General features: G+C 49.3%; 6 protein-coding genes and 3 non-coding genes across 9 annotated transcripts; 3 read left to right on the top strand and 6 right to left on the bottom strand.

The window, feature by feature from the left end:
- Positions 1-22: 22 nt before the first annotated feature.
- BDV14DRAFT_177460 (GTPase GUF1) lies at positions 23-2245 on the bottom strand. The gene is made up of 2 exons (XM_073769417.1): positions 1434-2245; positions 23-1381 (listed from the first exon to the last, which is right to left on the bottom strand). The coding sequence occupies exons 1-2, from the start codon at positions 2177-2179 to the stop codon at positions 118-120; spliced, it is 2010 nt and encodes a 669-aa protein (XP_073625844.1). The 5' UTR covers positions 2180-2245; the 3' UTR covers positions 23-117.
- Positions 2246-2437: 192 nt separating this feature from the next.
- Positions 2438-3481, top strand: BDV14DRAFT_210226 (spindle checkpoint protein MAD2; the record flags this gene model as incomplete). Its single annotated transcript, XM_073775845.1, has 7 exons — positions 2438-2495; positions 2542-2570; positions 2617-2642; positions 2695-2733; positions 2790-2818; positions 2867-3083; positions 3141-3481. 7 exons carry the CDS (start codon positions 2438-2440, stop codon positions 3427-3429), a joined length of 687 nt encoding a protein of 228 aa, XP_073625843.1. The 3' UTR covers positions 3430-3481.
- A 539-nt stretch (positions 3482-4020) lies between these two features.
- BDV14DRAFT_177453 (DUF218 domain protein) lies at positions 4021-4531 on the bottom strand. Its single transcript, XM_073769416.1, has 3 exons — positions 4406-4531; positions 4232-4339; positions 4021-4159 (listed from the first exon to the last, which is right to left on the bottom strand). The coding sequence occupies exons 1-3, from the start codon at positions 4474-4476 to the stop codon at positions 4054-4056; spliced, it is 285 nt and encodes a 94-aa protein (XP_073625842.1). The 5' UTR covers positions 4477-4531; the 3' UTR covers positions 4021-4053.
- Positions 4532-4742: 211 nt separating this feature from the next.
- On the top strand, positions 4743-4832 carry BDV14DRAFT_t109. Its single transcript has one exon. It is a non-coding gene; the product is annotated as a tRNA-Pro (tRNA).
- A 641-nt stretch (positions 4833-5473) lies between these two features.
- Positions 5474-5563, bottom strand: BDV14DRAFT_t103. Its single transcript has one exon. It is a non-coding gene; the product is annotated as a tRNA-Pro (tRNA).
- A 1195-nt stretch (positions 5564-6758) lies between these two features.
- BDV14DRAFT_177450 (uncharacterized protein) lies at positions 6759-7391 on the bottom strand. Its single transcript, XM_073769415.1, has one exon. It carries the CDS (start codon positions 7242-7244, stop codon positions 6948-6950), a length of 297 nt encoding a protein of 98 aa, XP_073625841.1. The 5' UTR covers positions 7245-7391; the 3' UTR covers positions 6759-6947.
- BDV14DRAFT_202323 (uncharacterized protein) lies at positions 7285-7689 on the bottom strand (the record flags this gene model as incomplete). Its single annotated transcript, XM_073774002.1, has 1 exon — positions 7285-7689. The coding sequence occupies one exon, from the start codon at positions 7687-7689 to the stop codon at positions 7285-7287; it is 405 nt and encodes a 134-aa protein (XP_073625840.1).
- An 825-nt stretch (positions 7690-8514) lies between these two features.
- Positions 8515-8603, top strand: BDV14DRAFT_t110. The gene has a single exon. It is a non-coding gene; the product is annotated as a tRNA-Pro (tRNA).
- A 65-nt stretch (positions 8604-8668) lies between these two features.
- On the bottom strand, positions 8669-10941 carry BDV14DRAFT_210224 (FAD binding domain-containing protein; the record flags this gene model as incomplete). The annotated part of the gene is made up of 5 exons (XM_073775844.1): positions 8669-9125; positions 9176-9656; positions 9716-9738; positions 9790-10750; positions 10801-10941. 5 exons carry the CDS (start codon positions 10939-10941, stop codon positions 8734-8736), a joined length of 1998 nt encoding a protein of 665 aa, XP_073625839.1. The 3' UTR covers positions 8669-8733.
- Between the last annotated feature and the right edge of the window lie 620 nt (positions 10942-11561).

Below are 11561 nucleotides of genomic sequence, written 5' to 3'. Positions count from 1 at the left end.
TATCTATACCAAAGTAATATACATTGACTTGACTCATTCATGAAGTATAATCGCTAGACCAAAATTTAATATACATATCTAAATGCCTGAGTAATATACATTATATGCAGCATTCCGCTACTTGGAGAGGAATGCCTGGAACGCCTTGTGCTCAATCACCACGTTTCCAACGGCCTTGAGCCTCTTTCGGCCCTCCTTCTGCTTCTCCAACAACTTCCTTCGTCGACTCACATCACTGGCATGGAGCTTAGCCAGCACATCCTTGCGGTACGGCTTGACGGTTTCACGCGCCACAACTTTGCGCCCGATCGCAGCTTGGATAATAACTTCGAACAGCTGTCGGTCGACGTGCTCTTTGAACTTCGTGACCCACTGCCTGCCTAGCCGGTCAGCCTGGCTGTAGTGGATGAGTCGTGCAACCGCATCCACCGGTTCCTTATTGACTAGGAGCTGGAGCTTGACGATGTGGCTAGCTTGCCAGCCGGCTTCTTCGTAGTCCAGTGACGCGTATCCCTTGGTACCGCCCTTCAGCTTGCCAAAGAAGTCGTCAACCAGTTGGGCTAAAGGAAGCTGATACTTGAGAATGACTTGGGTCGAGGTGAAATATTCCAAACTTTGTTGGACTCCGCGGTTTGCTTCACATAGTTCAATGACCTTGCCGAGGTATTCATCGGGGAAAGTCAGAGTAGCCAGGACATATGGCTCGTGTAGTTCTGCGACTTTCATGCGCACAGTGTCCTCGTCTGGGAATTTGTTAGGACTGTTGATGACCTCTTCCCTTCCATCCTTCCAGACAATCTTGACCGGCACCGAGGGTGGTGTGATGATGATGCTAGCACCGTGTTCCTGACGAAGTCGATCCTCAAACACCGAGCAGTGCAAAGTTCCGAGAAATCCTAGTCGGAATCCCGCTCCAAGGGCCTCCGAAGACTCTTTTTGCACGGTGATACTACGGTCATTAAGAACGAGCTGATTGATACTGTCTTCCAGGTGCTCAAAATGATCGGCATCGACGGGATACGCAGCGACGAAGACCATTGCCTTGGGCTCTTCAAAACCGGGTAGCGGCTCCACCATCTTTTCTGATCCGACGGTCGTAAAGGTATCGCCGATTTTGGCTTCCTTGCTTCGCTTCATACCTGGGTTGAAGAAAATGTATCCCACTTGACCGGCTCGAAGGACTGTCTGCGGTGTTTCGAGGGGATATTGGATACCAACTTCGCCGACAAAGTACTTGATGCCCGTTGCGAACGAAACAACTTGCTGACCGGCTCGGATTTCACCATCGAATACTCGGACCAGACAAATAACACCTTTGTAGGAGTCGTACCAAGAATCGACGAGCAGCATACGTAAAAGTTTCTTACAGTCACCGATCGGGCTATCTGTTGTCAGTATGAAGGCGAAGCGATTTTATAGGTCAAGAAACATACGCAGGAATCTTCTCCACTACTGTAGGGAGAAGTTGCTCGACGTTCAAGCCCGTCTTAGCAGATACAAGGACCGCATCATCAGTATCAAGTTCAAACGAATCCCGCAGCTGATTGAGTGCCCGTTCCGGCTCAGCGGACGGTAAATCCACCTTATTAATAACAGGAATCAACTCCAGTCCTTGAGCAAAAGCAAGATAGAAGTTCGCGACGGTCTGCGCTTGAATGCCTTGACTAGCATCAACCAAGAGCAGCGCACCTCCGCAACTGGCGTAACTCCGCGATACTTCCGCGCGGAAATCGACGTGACCGGGAGTATCAACAAGGTGCAGAAGATAGTCCTCCCCTTTATGGTTATGTATCATCGTACATGTCTGCGCCTTGACAGTAATTCCACGCTCCCGCTCGACATCAAGTTTATCCAAAATCTGCTTGTTCGAACCCGGCTGGATTGTCCCCGTAAGTTCGAGTAGCCGATCGGAGAGTGTACTCTTTCCATGGTCGACATGCGCAACAATACAAAAGTTCCGGTATCGTTCAATTGGAATCGCCGCTATCCGTTCTTCAAGGTCCGTCACCTGGACCTTTGTCGAGCCTCGCGCGGCACTGCGAAAGGATGTGGTGCTGAAAAGCCGCGATGGCGATGGGTGTGCATTTGCGAAGGAAGATCTGGGCGCCTTAAGAAGGCTGGACGCAGGCCATTTGGGAGCCGCGCTCAGCCATCTGGCTAACTGGAGGCATCCTCGCATTGGGAGTGCTGCAGGAGCATGGGAAGGATGGGTGCTTGGACGGGTGGTGAGATGCGTGAGTGTCAGTAGAGTAGACTAGTTCGATCGGCAAAAAAGTTGGCTGCGGAGAAATGACCAGTCCAGCGCCGCGGGCGGTCGACCAAATTGCTGCGGTGACTATCGCGTGTAAACAATGCCAGTCTTCTTTTCTCTCAACTTGCAGCTACAAGTTCTCCTTTATTCCTCGCCAAATCTCGGTAGAGCTCATACTTGATCACAATGTCAACGTCAAAAGACAAGTCCAAGGACTCCAAAACCCACAAGCTGTCCTTGAAGGGTGAGCCTCTTTCTGTCCCCGCATCTTCTTCCAAGGCTCACAGCAGTAGGATCGGGAAAGCTGGTCGCTGAATTTGTGAGTACAACCCTGCCAATTTTATAGCAAAGACTAAACTTGACAGTTCGAATATTCTATCAACTCGATCTTGTAAGCCATCGTCCACCGGGCTTTGTTCTCCGACCTCTAAACTCCATTCCAGGTTCCAGCGAGGGGTATATCCTCCAGAGGACTTTACAACGTAAGTCACACTCCCCCCCCCTCCGTTTCTTCATATACCCTTACTAACCTGCGCAGTGTCAAGAAGTATGGCCTGAACATGCTCGGTTAGTCTACGCTCGAACTTCCTCCCTCGACACCGCTGACCAGCCCAGTCACCGCCGACGACCAGGTAAAAGCATACATCAAGAAAATCATGTCTCAATTGAACAAGTGGATGATGGGCGGCAAAATCTCGAAGCTCGTCGTGGTAATCACAGACAAGGAAACAGGGGAGCATGTCGAACGGTGGCAGTTTGACGTGGAGATTTTCAAGAAGTCCAAGAGTTCATCGACACGGAAGTCGGGGGATAAGGAGAATGATACACCTGGGTAGGCTACGATCTCAAGCTCTACTGTGCAATCAATGACTAATATTGTTGTATCTAGTGAGGCCGATCAAGCTGCCGAACCGGTCGAAAAGACAGAGAAGCAAATCCAGGAAGAGATCCAGGCTATCTTCCGACAGATCACCGCGTCCGTCACCTTCCTTCCCGTCCTCGATGGAGACTGCACATTCAACGTCCTTGTATATGCGGACGCCGACTCAGACGTCCCCGTTGAATGGGGCGACAGTGACGCCAAAGATATCAAGAACGCCGAAAAGGTCCAGCTCAGAAGTTTCAGCACGAACAACCACAGGGTAGAGACAATGGTCAGCTACCGTCTCGCTGATTAAGGGAATGATAGAACCAGGTCAGGCGTTGGTTGGGTCTCTTTTCTTTCTATTGCATTATATCGGGTACATGACGTGAAGAATTTCTATATCGCATTTATGACATCTATGATCTATCCTCTATACCACGGCAACTCATGCATTCTAGGAAACAACTCCCCTTTATCCCAACAAGCCAACTCCTCAACAACAGGCTCCAGTCCAACCCCAACCCAAACCCCCCATTCTGCCCCTGCAACCCACCCCCTCTTCACCCTCTTCCCCATCAACTCGCCCCCAACCCCGTAAAGATCCCCCCTCCAAAGCCCAATGCCCCTCTTCTCCTCGCCCTCCTCTAACTCCCGTAACGGCGTCACAGACTCAGGCGGGTTAATCCCCACGACATCGCTCATACCATCCAGCCCCAACGCAGGAAAATGACACTCCATGAATCGAGCCCGTTTAAACTCGTGCGTTACGACTGTTACTTTTGACGGATAAGACCCTGTGAATTGGCGGAATCGGAGAAGCGAGAAAAGGACGTTTTGGTAGGAATCTGTTGCCATTGTTTCAGTGACGATCATCGTCCTTGGATCTATCGTTGCGCAGCCGAAGAATTGGTTGTCTTGTGCTAGGGTCTGTAAGCCGTTATGTTAGTGGGATAGTTCCAGCTCTGAGATACTTGAAGAGGCCTTGACGTACGAAGTATGAGTCGCCTTCTGTTATATCAGTAGTTGGTCTCTTCGTTGCACCGCTACGGACCATGACCCCCGTCAACCATTGATGCCTTCTCTAAAGTGAAAGAAACCAAAAGTAAGGTACGTACCCCGAGAGAACAAGAATCGCTTCTGGATCCCGCGCCAAAAGCCTACATCCGGCCCTGGCATGCTCCATGAACGTCGGCGTTTCCCCGCGTTGGAAGGGCTCAATTAGCCTGTACACACAGATGGTCGATTAACATCACTCCAGTCATTAATGATTCAGTTTCGTAGTATAATACAATAAGATAGTGGACTCATAGTGCCCAGGAATAACGCCAAGGATACGGTGCAGTCCAGCTATATCGTACATAGATGAAGCTTCGACGGGAGGTACTGGAGTGAGGTGAGTAATGGAGGTCTTACCATTCCTCCTCAGCGACTCCCTTGAATGGTTGCGTGGGACCACCGAGGTATATTGCGTGACAGCAGACGACTATCAGGTGTGTTTTCACGGACATTCTTCTCGTTGGTTATATGTTGGAATTGGTCTCGGTCGGTGCGACCACGATATCATTCACCCACTGAAAGGTCAACCTTGGTCTAAGTATTCAAGTTTTATGAGATGAATTCATAATCGCCCGGGTGGTCTAGTGGTATGATTCTCGCTTAGGGAAAACCCTTAGCCATATATGCGAGAGGTCCCGCGTTCGATCCGCGGCTCGGGCCTGATTTCTTTTTCAGTTTTTTTGCTGTTGTACGCTCTATACGCCCTATTCAGCCTGGATTCTGCCGAACATGGCTACTTGCGTCTAAGTGCTCCTCTATGAAAATTTTTATTACGAGTTTGGAGAAAGTCGTTCGCATGATCAATCTCGGTCTGAATACCCTGATTCATAGGTCGAAGGTGTGAAAAAAACGAAGCTGTTAGTCTTAACCAGGCTGTTGGCAGAGTCGAGTGACAGGACAGCCACAGCAACTAGGGTCGATTCTTCGAGGTTAACATTTTTCGTAAGAGTACTGACCGGCAAGTCTAAAACATCAACGTCGAAGAATTTTCCATGCTCCAAGGTCTATGTTCGGCAGAAGGGATTAATGATCAGACCAGAAGCCGGGATGGGACCGGGCGGCTTTATTGACTCAGTGAAGTAAGAATTAACCTAGTTCCTAGAAACCATTTCATGACTTCCAACTAAAACATGAGGTTTACATAACTTATCTTTTGAGCCATACGGCAAATATCAACACTGTCTACCCCGTAGTCCTGTGCAGACCTGTGGATGTTCAAGATGCACTCTTTTTCCAATCACCACTCAATCCCAATGGAATAAGGGGGAAAGAATATGGGGGGGGAAAAAGAAAATAAATCGGGCCCGAGCCGCGGATCGAACGCGGGACCTCTCGCATATATGGCTAAGGGTTTTCCCTAAGCGAGAATCATACCACTAGACCACCCGGGCGATTATGAATTTCTTTCATAAAATTTGTGTACATGTCTGGCCACGCTAATTTGGGACTTCTGATCCAATCAAAGTCTCCGGTAGCAAAGTCCTGTGAAGTTTCCTGACAATCAATAGGTAATAATATTCACCCGTTTATTCATAAAATACAGATGTTGGCTTGGTAAAAAGGATACTTCCACCTGCACTCCACTCCCTGTCCGAATATGCAATACATTACTTCTGTTGTTGCTGGGGTGACACTAGGCCTGGGTGTATATATATCTGTGTGTGCCGAGACTCCTCTGGTATCACCACGCCCTGCACTACCACTGTAGTACTGGGATCCATCACACCCCTGCCATACACCAGCTAATTAGACCGACGCTGACCCAGATACTCAGACCCAGATATAGAACAGTCCATGGTCGTAGCCCCATCCGTAAGTCTGGGACCCGGACGCTGAACTCGAGTGCATCGGCGACCTCGTGAGGCACAACCTCACCATCATCCCCTTGCAGTCTGTAGGTCTACAGTAATGAAGAAGGTCCTAATCATGATCAATCTCGACTCACGCCCGAATTTTAAGATCGACCATGTGAAGGAAAATGAGGTTGCTGGTCTTAACCAGGCTGCTGGCAGAGGGTTGAATGACCTGACACAACAACCAGGGGCAAAACAGGCTCAGCGACCATGGACGATCCTTATAGATTGACGTTCTTCGTAGAAGTAGTGACTGACAAGTGACCCAATCGTCAAATCCAAAGAATTGTCCATGGTCTCTATGTTGGACAGAAGAGATTAATTATTAGTCTGGAATCCTGGATAGACGGCTTGATTTTAGACCAGGGTACTCAGAACGAATGGTAGTTAGATTTCTGGATAATCAGGCTAGATACAGGGCGTAGTGCATTGAGCCTCTTGAAAAAGGCCTTCTATATGTTAGTAAGAGATAATGGAAAAGACCATGGTCCCTCGTGGAGGTTCGGGTCCTCGAATAAATCCTGGAGCCACGATGATATGGAAACTCTCACAGAATTGTCTGGAGTGGATCCCTTCAACGATTGTTCCTGCAGGGAGTCGTGTCCCACCAGCCGGTGAATGGGAAGATTGTCATGTGATGAGTTTGGGTCAGGGGTTTGGCTGGATTGGTCACGAGCCAGCATAGCTAGGGCGTTCTATCCAGCAGGTTCTCATGGATGAATGCTTTTGTCCATGGTCGGCACCAGCAGTATCGGCAATGGTGATTAACCCTCGTGTGGGTTATGGTTCTTAGTGCATAATACATCCATCTGTTCCATATCGTCCTTTGTGAAAACCCTTCTTCCATGAGTTGTATTCTTTGATTCCGGTATTGCCAATGCTATTGCGTTGCCAAGTCTGTTTGGCTCTTTGCGAAGGGTTGCTAAGAATAGCAAGAGCCCACGGGCCAGAGACCCTCAATGTCCGCAATCTTTTGGATGTCTTGGGGGTTCTGGGTGCCCCTTCGGAAGAGGAAAGCTCTAATGGCTGGGTTGAGGTCCTTTTTGGTAACCTGGTCTGTACTTGGGTTGCTGTTTTCATTGTGATATAGCCGAATGATTTGCAGTACCGCCGATGCGCTGTTGCAAAGTATGGTCAAAATGTGTGGGTTCCTGTTAGAACTGCAGCGAATTTGAACAACTCGCCAATCAGCTGTGCTGATGGTCCCGGGTTCGCCCATAAGTTCGTAAGAGATGAGGGTGATTCCAAATAGACTCTTTTTAGGTGGCCTTGATCATGTTCAAGAAAGCCTGTAAGCTTCCCATAGGTAATTCTGAGAAGCCTAATGTCGGGGCTGCGGCCATGGCCGTGATATCAAGAAAGCCGGTAAGCCTCCCACAGGTAATTCTGAGAAGCCTAATGTCGGGGGCTGCGGCCATGATATTGAGAACATCGTCAATATAATCGAGAAGAGAACGTCTTTTATCGCTTTTTTGCTTGTCTTCATAATCAAAGAGCGGATAGGAACCTAAAGCATTCTCGCTCAGGTCAGTTAAGCTATTGATCGACAGATGGTACATACCGTTTTCGAATGTGCGTGCTACTTCATATTCGCAATGCGGCAAGTCTTCAACAGTCTCGTCTGCGGGTGGTGCATGGAGCATACGAGCCTTGGTGTGTGCCATTTTGATAGATCCCGGGTGTCCTAATCAAACCCAAGTATACCGTTGGGCAATCTCTTAGAGAAAGAAGCAGAGACGTATCTGCAGAATGATGAACTTGAGTTCTTGAGCTCAAAGGGTGGCAGCTGCTCACATGAGCCCCGCGGGGGGCCATCGTACCTTCCCAACTCGGACAGCCAACTTCCCGTCCGGATGAGAGACCACCACTGCCGACGGTACAACTTGATTCATAGTGATAACCGCCGACGGTTGCGGGAGTCTACCACTTCTTCTCTAAACTTAAGACCGGGCTGAGCAAGAATTCGATCTGACAGCTGCTATAAACTCTCGTAAGTCTTTCTGAACCATGTCGTTAGGCTTCTAGTGGACAGACCCCATGCTTACCTCGGGAGTTCTCTCAAATTTGTGTGCAAGCAAAATTGCGCGATTCGCTTGCTGCTGATCATCTGGTAGTATAGGCAGTTGCGGATCAGAGACCATGAGATTGCCATGGAGGCGGAACTTCTCAGGGGGGTATTGCATGCTGGGTAGTTGTAGGGAAGTAAAAGGCTGTGTTACTGAAGAGTTTCAGAATGTGCTTTCGATGTCCAGTGTGTAACACAGACTCTCTAGAATAGTTCTCTAGCCCATTATCACTTTCTACCAAATGTAGTCTGAGAGCCAGGTTCCGCTGTATGAGCTTTTGAAAAACAGTGTCAGCTGACAAGGTACTAAATTCATTGGAATTGTGCTTCATTCACCACTACTACTGGTCCATTCGGCCTTGGGACAGGCTTTCTGATTTTTTAGGGTTATGTAACTTTATATTTTGCATATAATTTCATAATTGCCCGGGTGGTCTAGTGGTATGATTCTCGCTTAGGGTACACCCTTAGCTTATGTGCGAGAGGTCCCCGGTTCGATCCCGGGCTCGGGCCTGATTTCTTTTTCAATCTTTTTTCTTCCCCTCATCAACCGATACAACTGAGTGGCTCGGGTGTGACACTATTTCTCCCTCTTCTTCTTCTTTTTCTATAGACATAGATCGATTAGTAGCATGGAAAGCTACTATAATGTGCGCGCTGCAATATTCCTACCAAGATACCTCTCAATCCGCTCGACATCACGTAAACCAGCAACAACCCCAACGTATCCATCAGGTCGAACAACAACCAGTGCACCATGCCCCGGGTCAACCCCATAAATCCTATAGGTATCGTCGAGCTCGTATCCATTATAGAAGGACATCTCAGCTTGGTCCTTAACGCACGGAGGGAGATTCGTCCACTCAACCTCCCCTTCTACGTGCGGGTAGATGACTATCTGTCCAATGAGTGACGGTGGAAACTTGCGAGTCATGCCTGTGATTGCGTTGAGCGCCGCTGCGGAACAGCCTTCTGGGTCTAGGAGGTCCGTCGACAGGAGGGACACAATGCGGAAGCGGCCGGTTGATGGAAGGTCTGCGATGCATATTTAGTGATTACACCTACTGCGTGAGAACCGTGCATACCATCATGAATATCCCTTTGGTCCCCGTCAGCAAACCGCTTCATTTTAACATTAAGCAGCCGTCTCCCCGGCCGTAAAATTCCAGACAGATAATCGCCCCCCGCAACGGGGCTTCTTGTCCCAGCATTGAAGCCAGACCTTTCAACAGCTAGGTTCTCGTCATATTCCACGCCGCAACCGGTCGTGAAGCCGCTACCAGCTTTAATCATGCTGACGAATTCTTCGTGCGAGAAGTCAGACTTTGATTCAACTGTGTCGACCTTTGCTGACCACCCGGAAGAGAGTTGTCGATCAAAGTCGATTAGGTCTTGGGCGTTTTTATGGCGTTCTGTGTGGTATGTTCTGAGGAGAGGACTGGGGTCTGAATCGCAACTTGAGCTCGTGTCTTGCTGTGCTGTAGGCGTTAGGCCATTAATGTGGTAGGCTAGCTTCCAGGCGAGATTGTAGGAGTCCATCATGGAGACGTTCATTCCTTGTCCGGCCTATATCGTGAAGGCGGTTAGTCTTTGGCAGGTGAAGAGGCCCTGGTAGATCTTCGTACCTTGGGACTATGTGTGTGACAGGCTAGATGTCTGTCAGCTAGTCTTGCTCACGATTAGAAAGTGTAGGACATACCATCGCCGACGATAAAGATTCGGCCAACACCTTGGGAATCATTGACTACGGCCTCGGGGCATATCCTCTGTCCAATCTGGTAGGCTGCCCACCAATCGATAGCGTCGTCTCTTTTGGGCCGGATATAGTACGGATGAAGTGCATCCTGGACCTGCTTGAGAATCCCTTCCAACGTCACACTACTCCTCCGTCCTTTCGCATCCTCCTTCGAGTCTGCATCAGTCCCCGTTCCTTCTGGCGATGCAGCCTCAGGAACCTGCACGTAGAGACGAGTGAGATATTCACCAGTATTAGTTCTTTCGCGAGGAATAATCATCACAGACCCGGCAGGCGAATGGACCGCGGTCCGTCGCCGGATATCAGGGAAATCAGTATCAACAGGTAAATCCACAACACCCCAAATATGATCGAGAGATTGGCCCTCCAGTTGCAGACCGATCTGCTCACGAACAACTGAATGTGCGCCATCCGCACCAACCAAATGTTTCGTCCGGAGCGCGCGTCTTACCCCGTCGGTTTCAAGTTCCGCGAGAATAGGAAATTCCGCATCGCTGCTCTCGTCGAATTTCAGTGAAACCAGCTTCGTATTCCTCATGACGCCCCGCGCAGAGTACCGAAGTAAATCCGTCTCCATTATCCGCTCAATTCGGCCCTGGTGTAGAGTCGCCGTATAAGGAAAGCGAGTAGCCACGGGAGCCTCCGGCATAATCAACTGCCTTTCAATCGTCTTGCTTGGGTCATCCGAGGCGTTCCAAAAGGCCAGTTCCCACATGTGAAAGGCATCCTTCTCAATTTCATCCGAGATGCCCAGTGTCTTGAACACCTCTAGCGTTCGCGGCTGGATGCCGTCTGCCTGGCCTGCTTTCAGGGAACTCGGTTTCAGATCAACGCATAGCAGTGAGTTGTCGCTTAATCCGTATCTCGCTAGCAGTAATTGCAGCATGAGGCCTGCGGGTCCACCCTGGTATATTGTTAGCACGTAGAACGGCATAGAGATATGGACCTTCCCACCCCAGCTACAACCACCTCGTACCGATCGATCGCATCGTCTGGAGGCTTGAACTCCGGCGTTAAACGAGGAAGTGGGGGGACGTAAGACGGGAGAGATCTGAGATCGCGCGATTGAGACGCATGCTCTATGAATGGCGCCATTTTGCGTCTACAGTATAGTCAGGTGGTGATACAAGTACACAAGCAGTGGTAGTAGATCATCACGGCTTTGTTCATGCCGCCCTGTTCTTTAGGACTCGACCATGGATTGAAGTTTTGGATGATCATTACAGCTGAATGACGTACATGTGTTGTACGAAGAATCCAGCATCCTCGGAGTCCCAAATGGGTATCTAGCGACTATCTTTTCCGGGTTCAGACATGTTAAGCATGCGGGTGATCAGCATCATCAAAACAGGCCCCAGCCCAGGGGCGGTGTTTGGTTCCTGGACCCTGGACGCTTCAACTTCGAATATGATCATCTATTGTCCTGTTGAAGCTAGGCAAGCTAACTTGTGATGCAGCATTCTACTCATCTGGATAACCAACATGGGGATTCCAAATAATGTAAAGGCAAGTAAATTTGTCCAGGCGTTAAGGTTCCTCCACGGATAATTTCTGAACTATACTAAAGTTGTTACTCCTAATCTGTAGTTGTGACAATAGTGGAAGAGGTTTGTCAGGTTTGTCAGGTTGTTGGCACCGCAGGCGTAGATAGATCTGAATGTATACTGAGTCTGGAGTATGACCGAGCAAAAGCCGATGTCGGCCTGTCGGCTTTT

Source organism: Aspergillus stella-maris (assembly GCF_047715825.1).
Source record: "Aspergillus stella-maris strain CBS 113639 unplaced genomic scaffold BDV14scaffold_46, whole genome shotgun sequence".
Classification (NCBI taxonomy): Eukaryota; Fungi; Ascomycota; class Eurotiomycetes; order Eurotiales; family Aspergillaceae; genus Aspergillus; species Aspergillus stella-maris.
The sequence above is the reverse complement of the archived record's forward strand: the minus strand, read 5'-3'. Positions and strand labels throughout refer to the sequence as shown.

What these genes read in the sequence shown, in the direction of transcription:
- BDV14DRAFT_177453 (XM_073769416.1), bottom strand. Translation starts at nt 4,476, where the DNA reads ATGTACGATATAGCTGGACTGCACCGTATCCTTGGCGTTATTCCTGGG. An exon ending in TATGAGTCCACTATCTTATT is followed by an intron (nt 4,340 to 4,405) that starts GTATTATACTAC and finishes CTGTGTGTACAG; the next exon opens with GCTAATTGAGCCCTTCCAAC. An exon ending in GCGATTCTTGTTCTCTCGGG is followed by an intron (nt 4,160 to 4,231) that starts GTACGTACCTTA and finishes CATGGTCCGTAG; the next exon opens with CGGTGCAACGAAGAGACCAA.
- BDV14DRAFT_177450 (XM_073769415.1), bottom strand. Translation starts at nt 7,244, where the DNA reads ATGGGCGAACCCGGGACCATCAGCACAGCTGATTGGCGAGTTGTTCAA.
- BDV14DRAFT_177460 (XM_073769417.1), bottom strand. Translation starts at nt 2,179, where the DNA reads ATGCGAGGATGCCTCCAGTTAGCCAGATGGCTGAGCGCGGCTCCCAAA. An exon ending in GTAGTGGAGAAGATTCCTGC is followed by an intron (nt 1,382 to 1,433) that starts GTATGTTTCTTG and finishes GACAACAGATAG; the next exon opens with CCCGATCGGTGACTGTAAGA.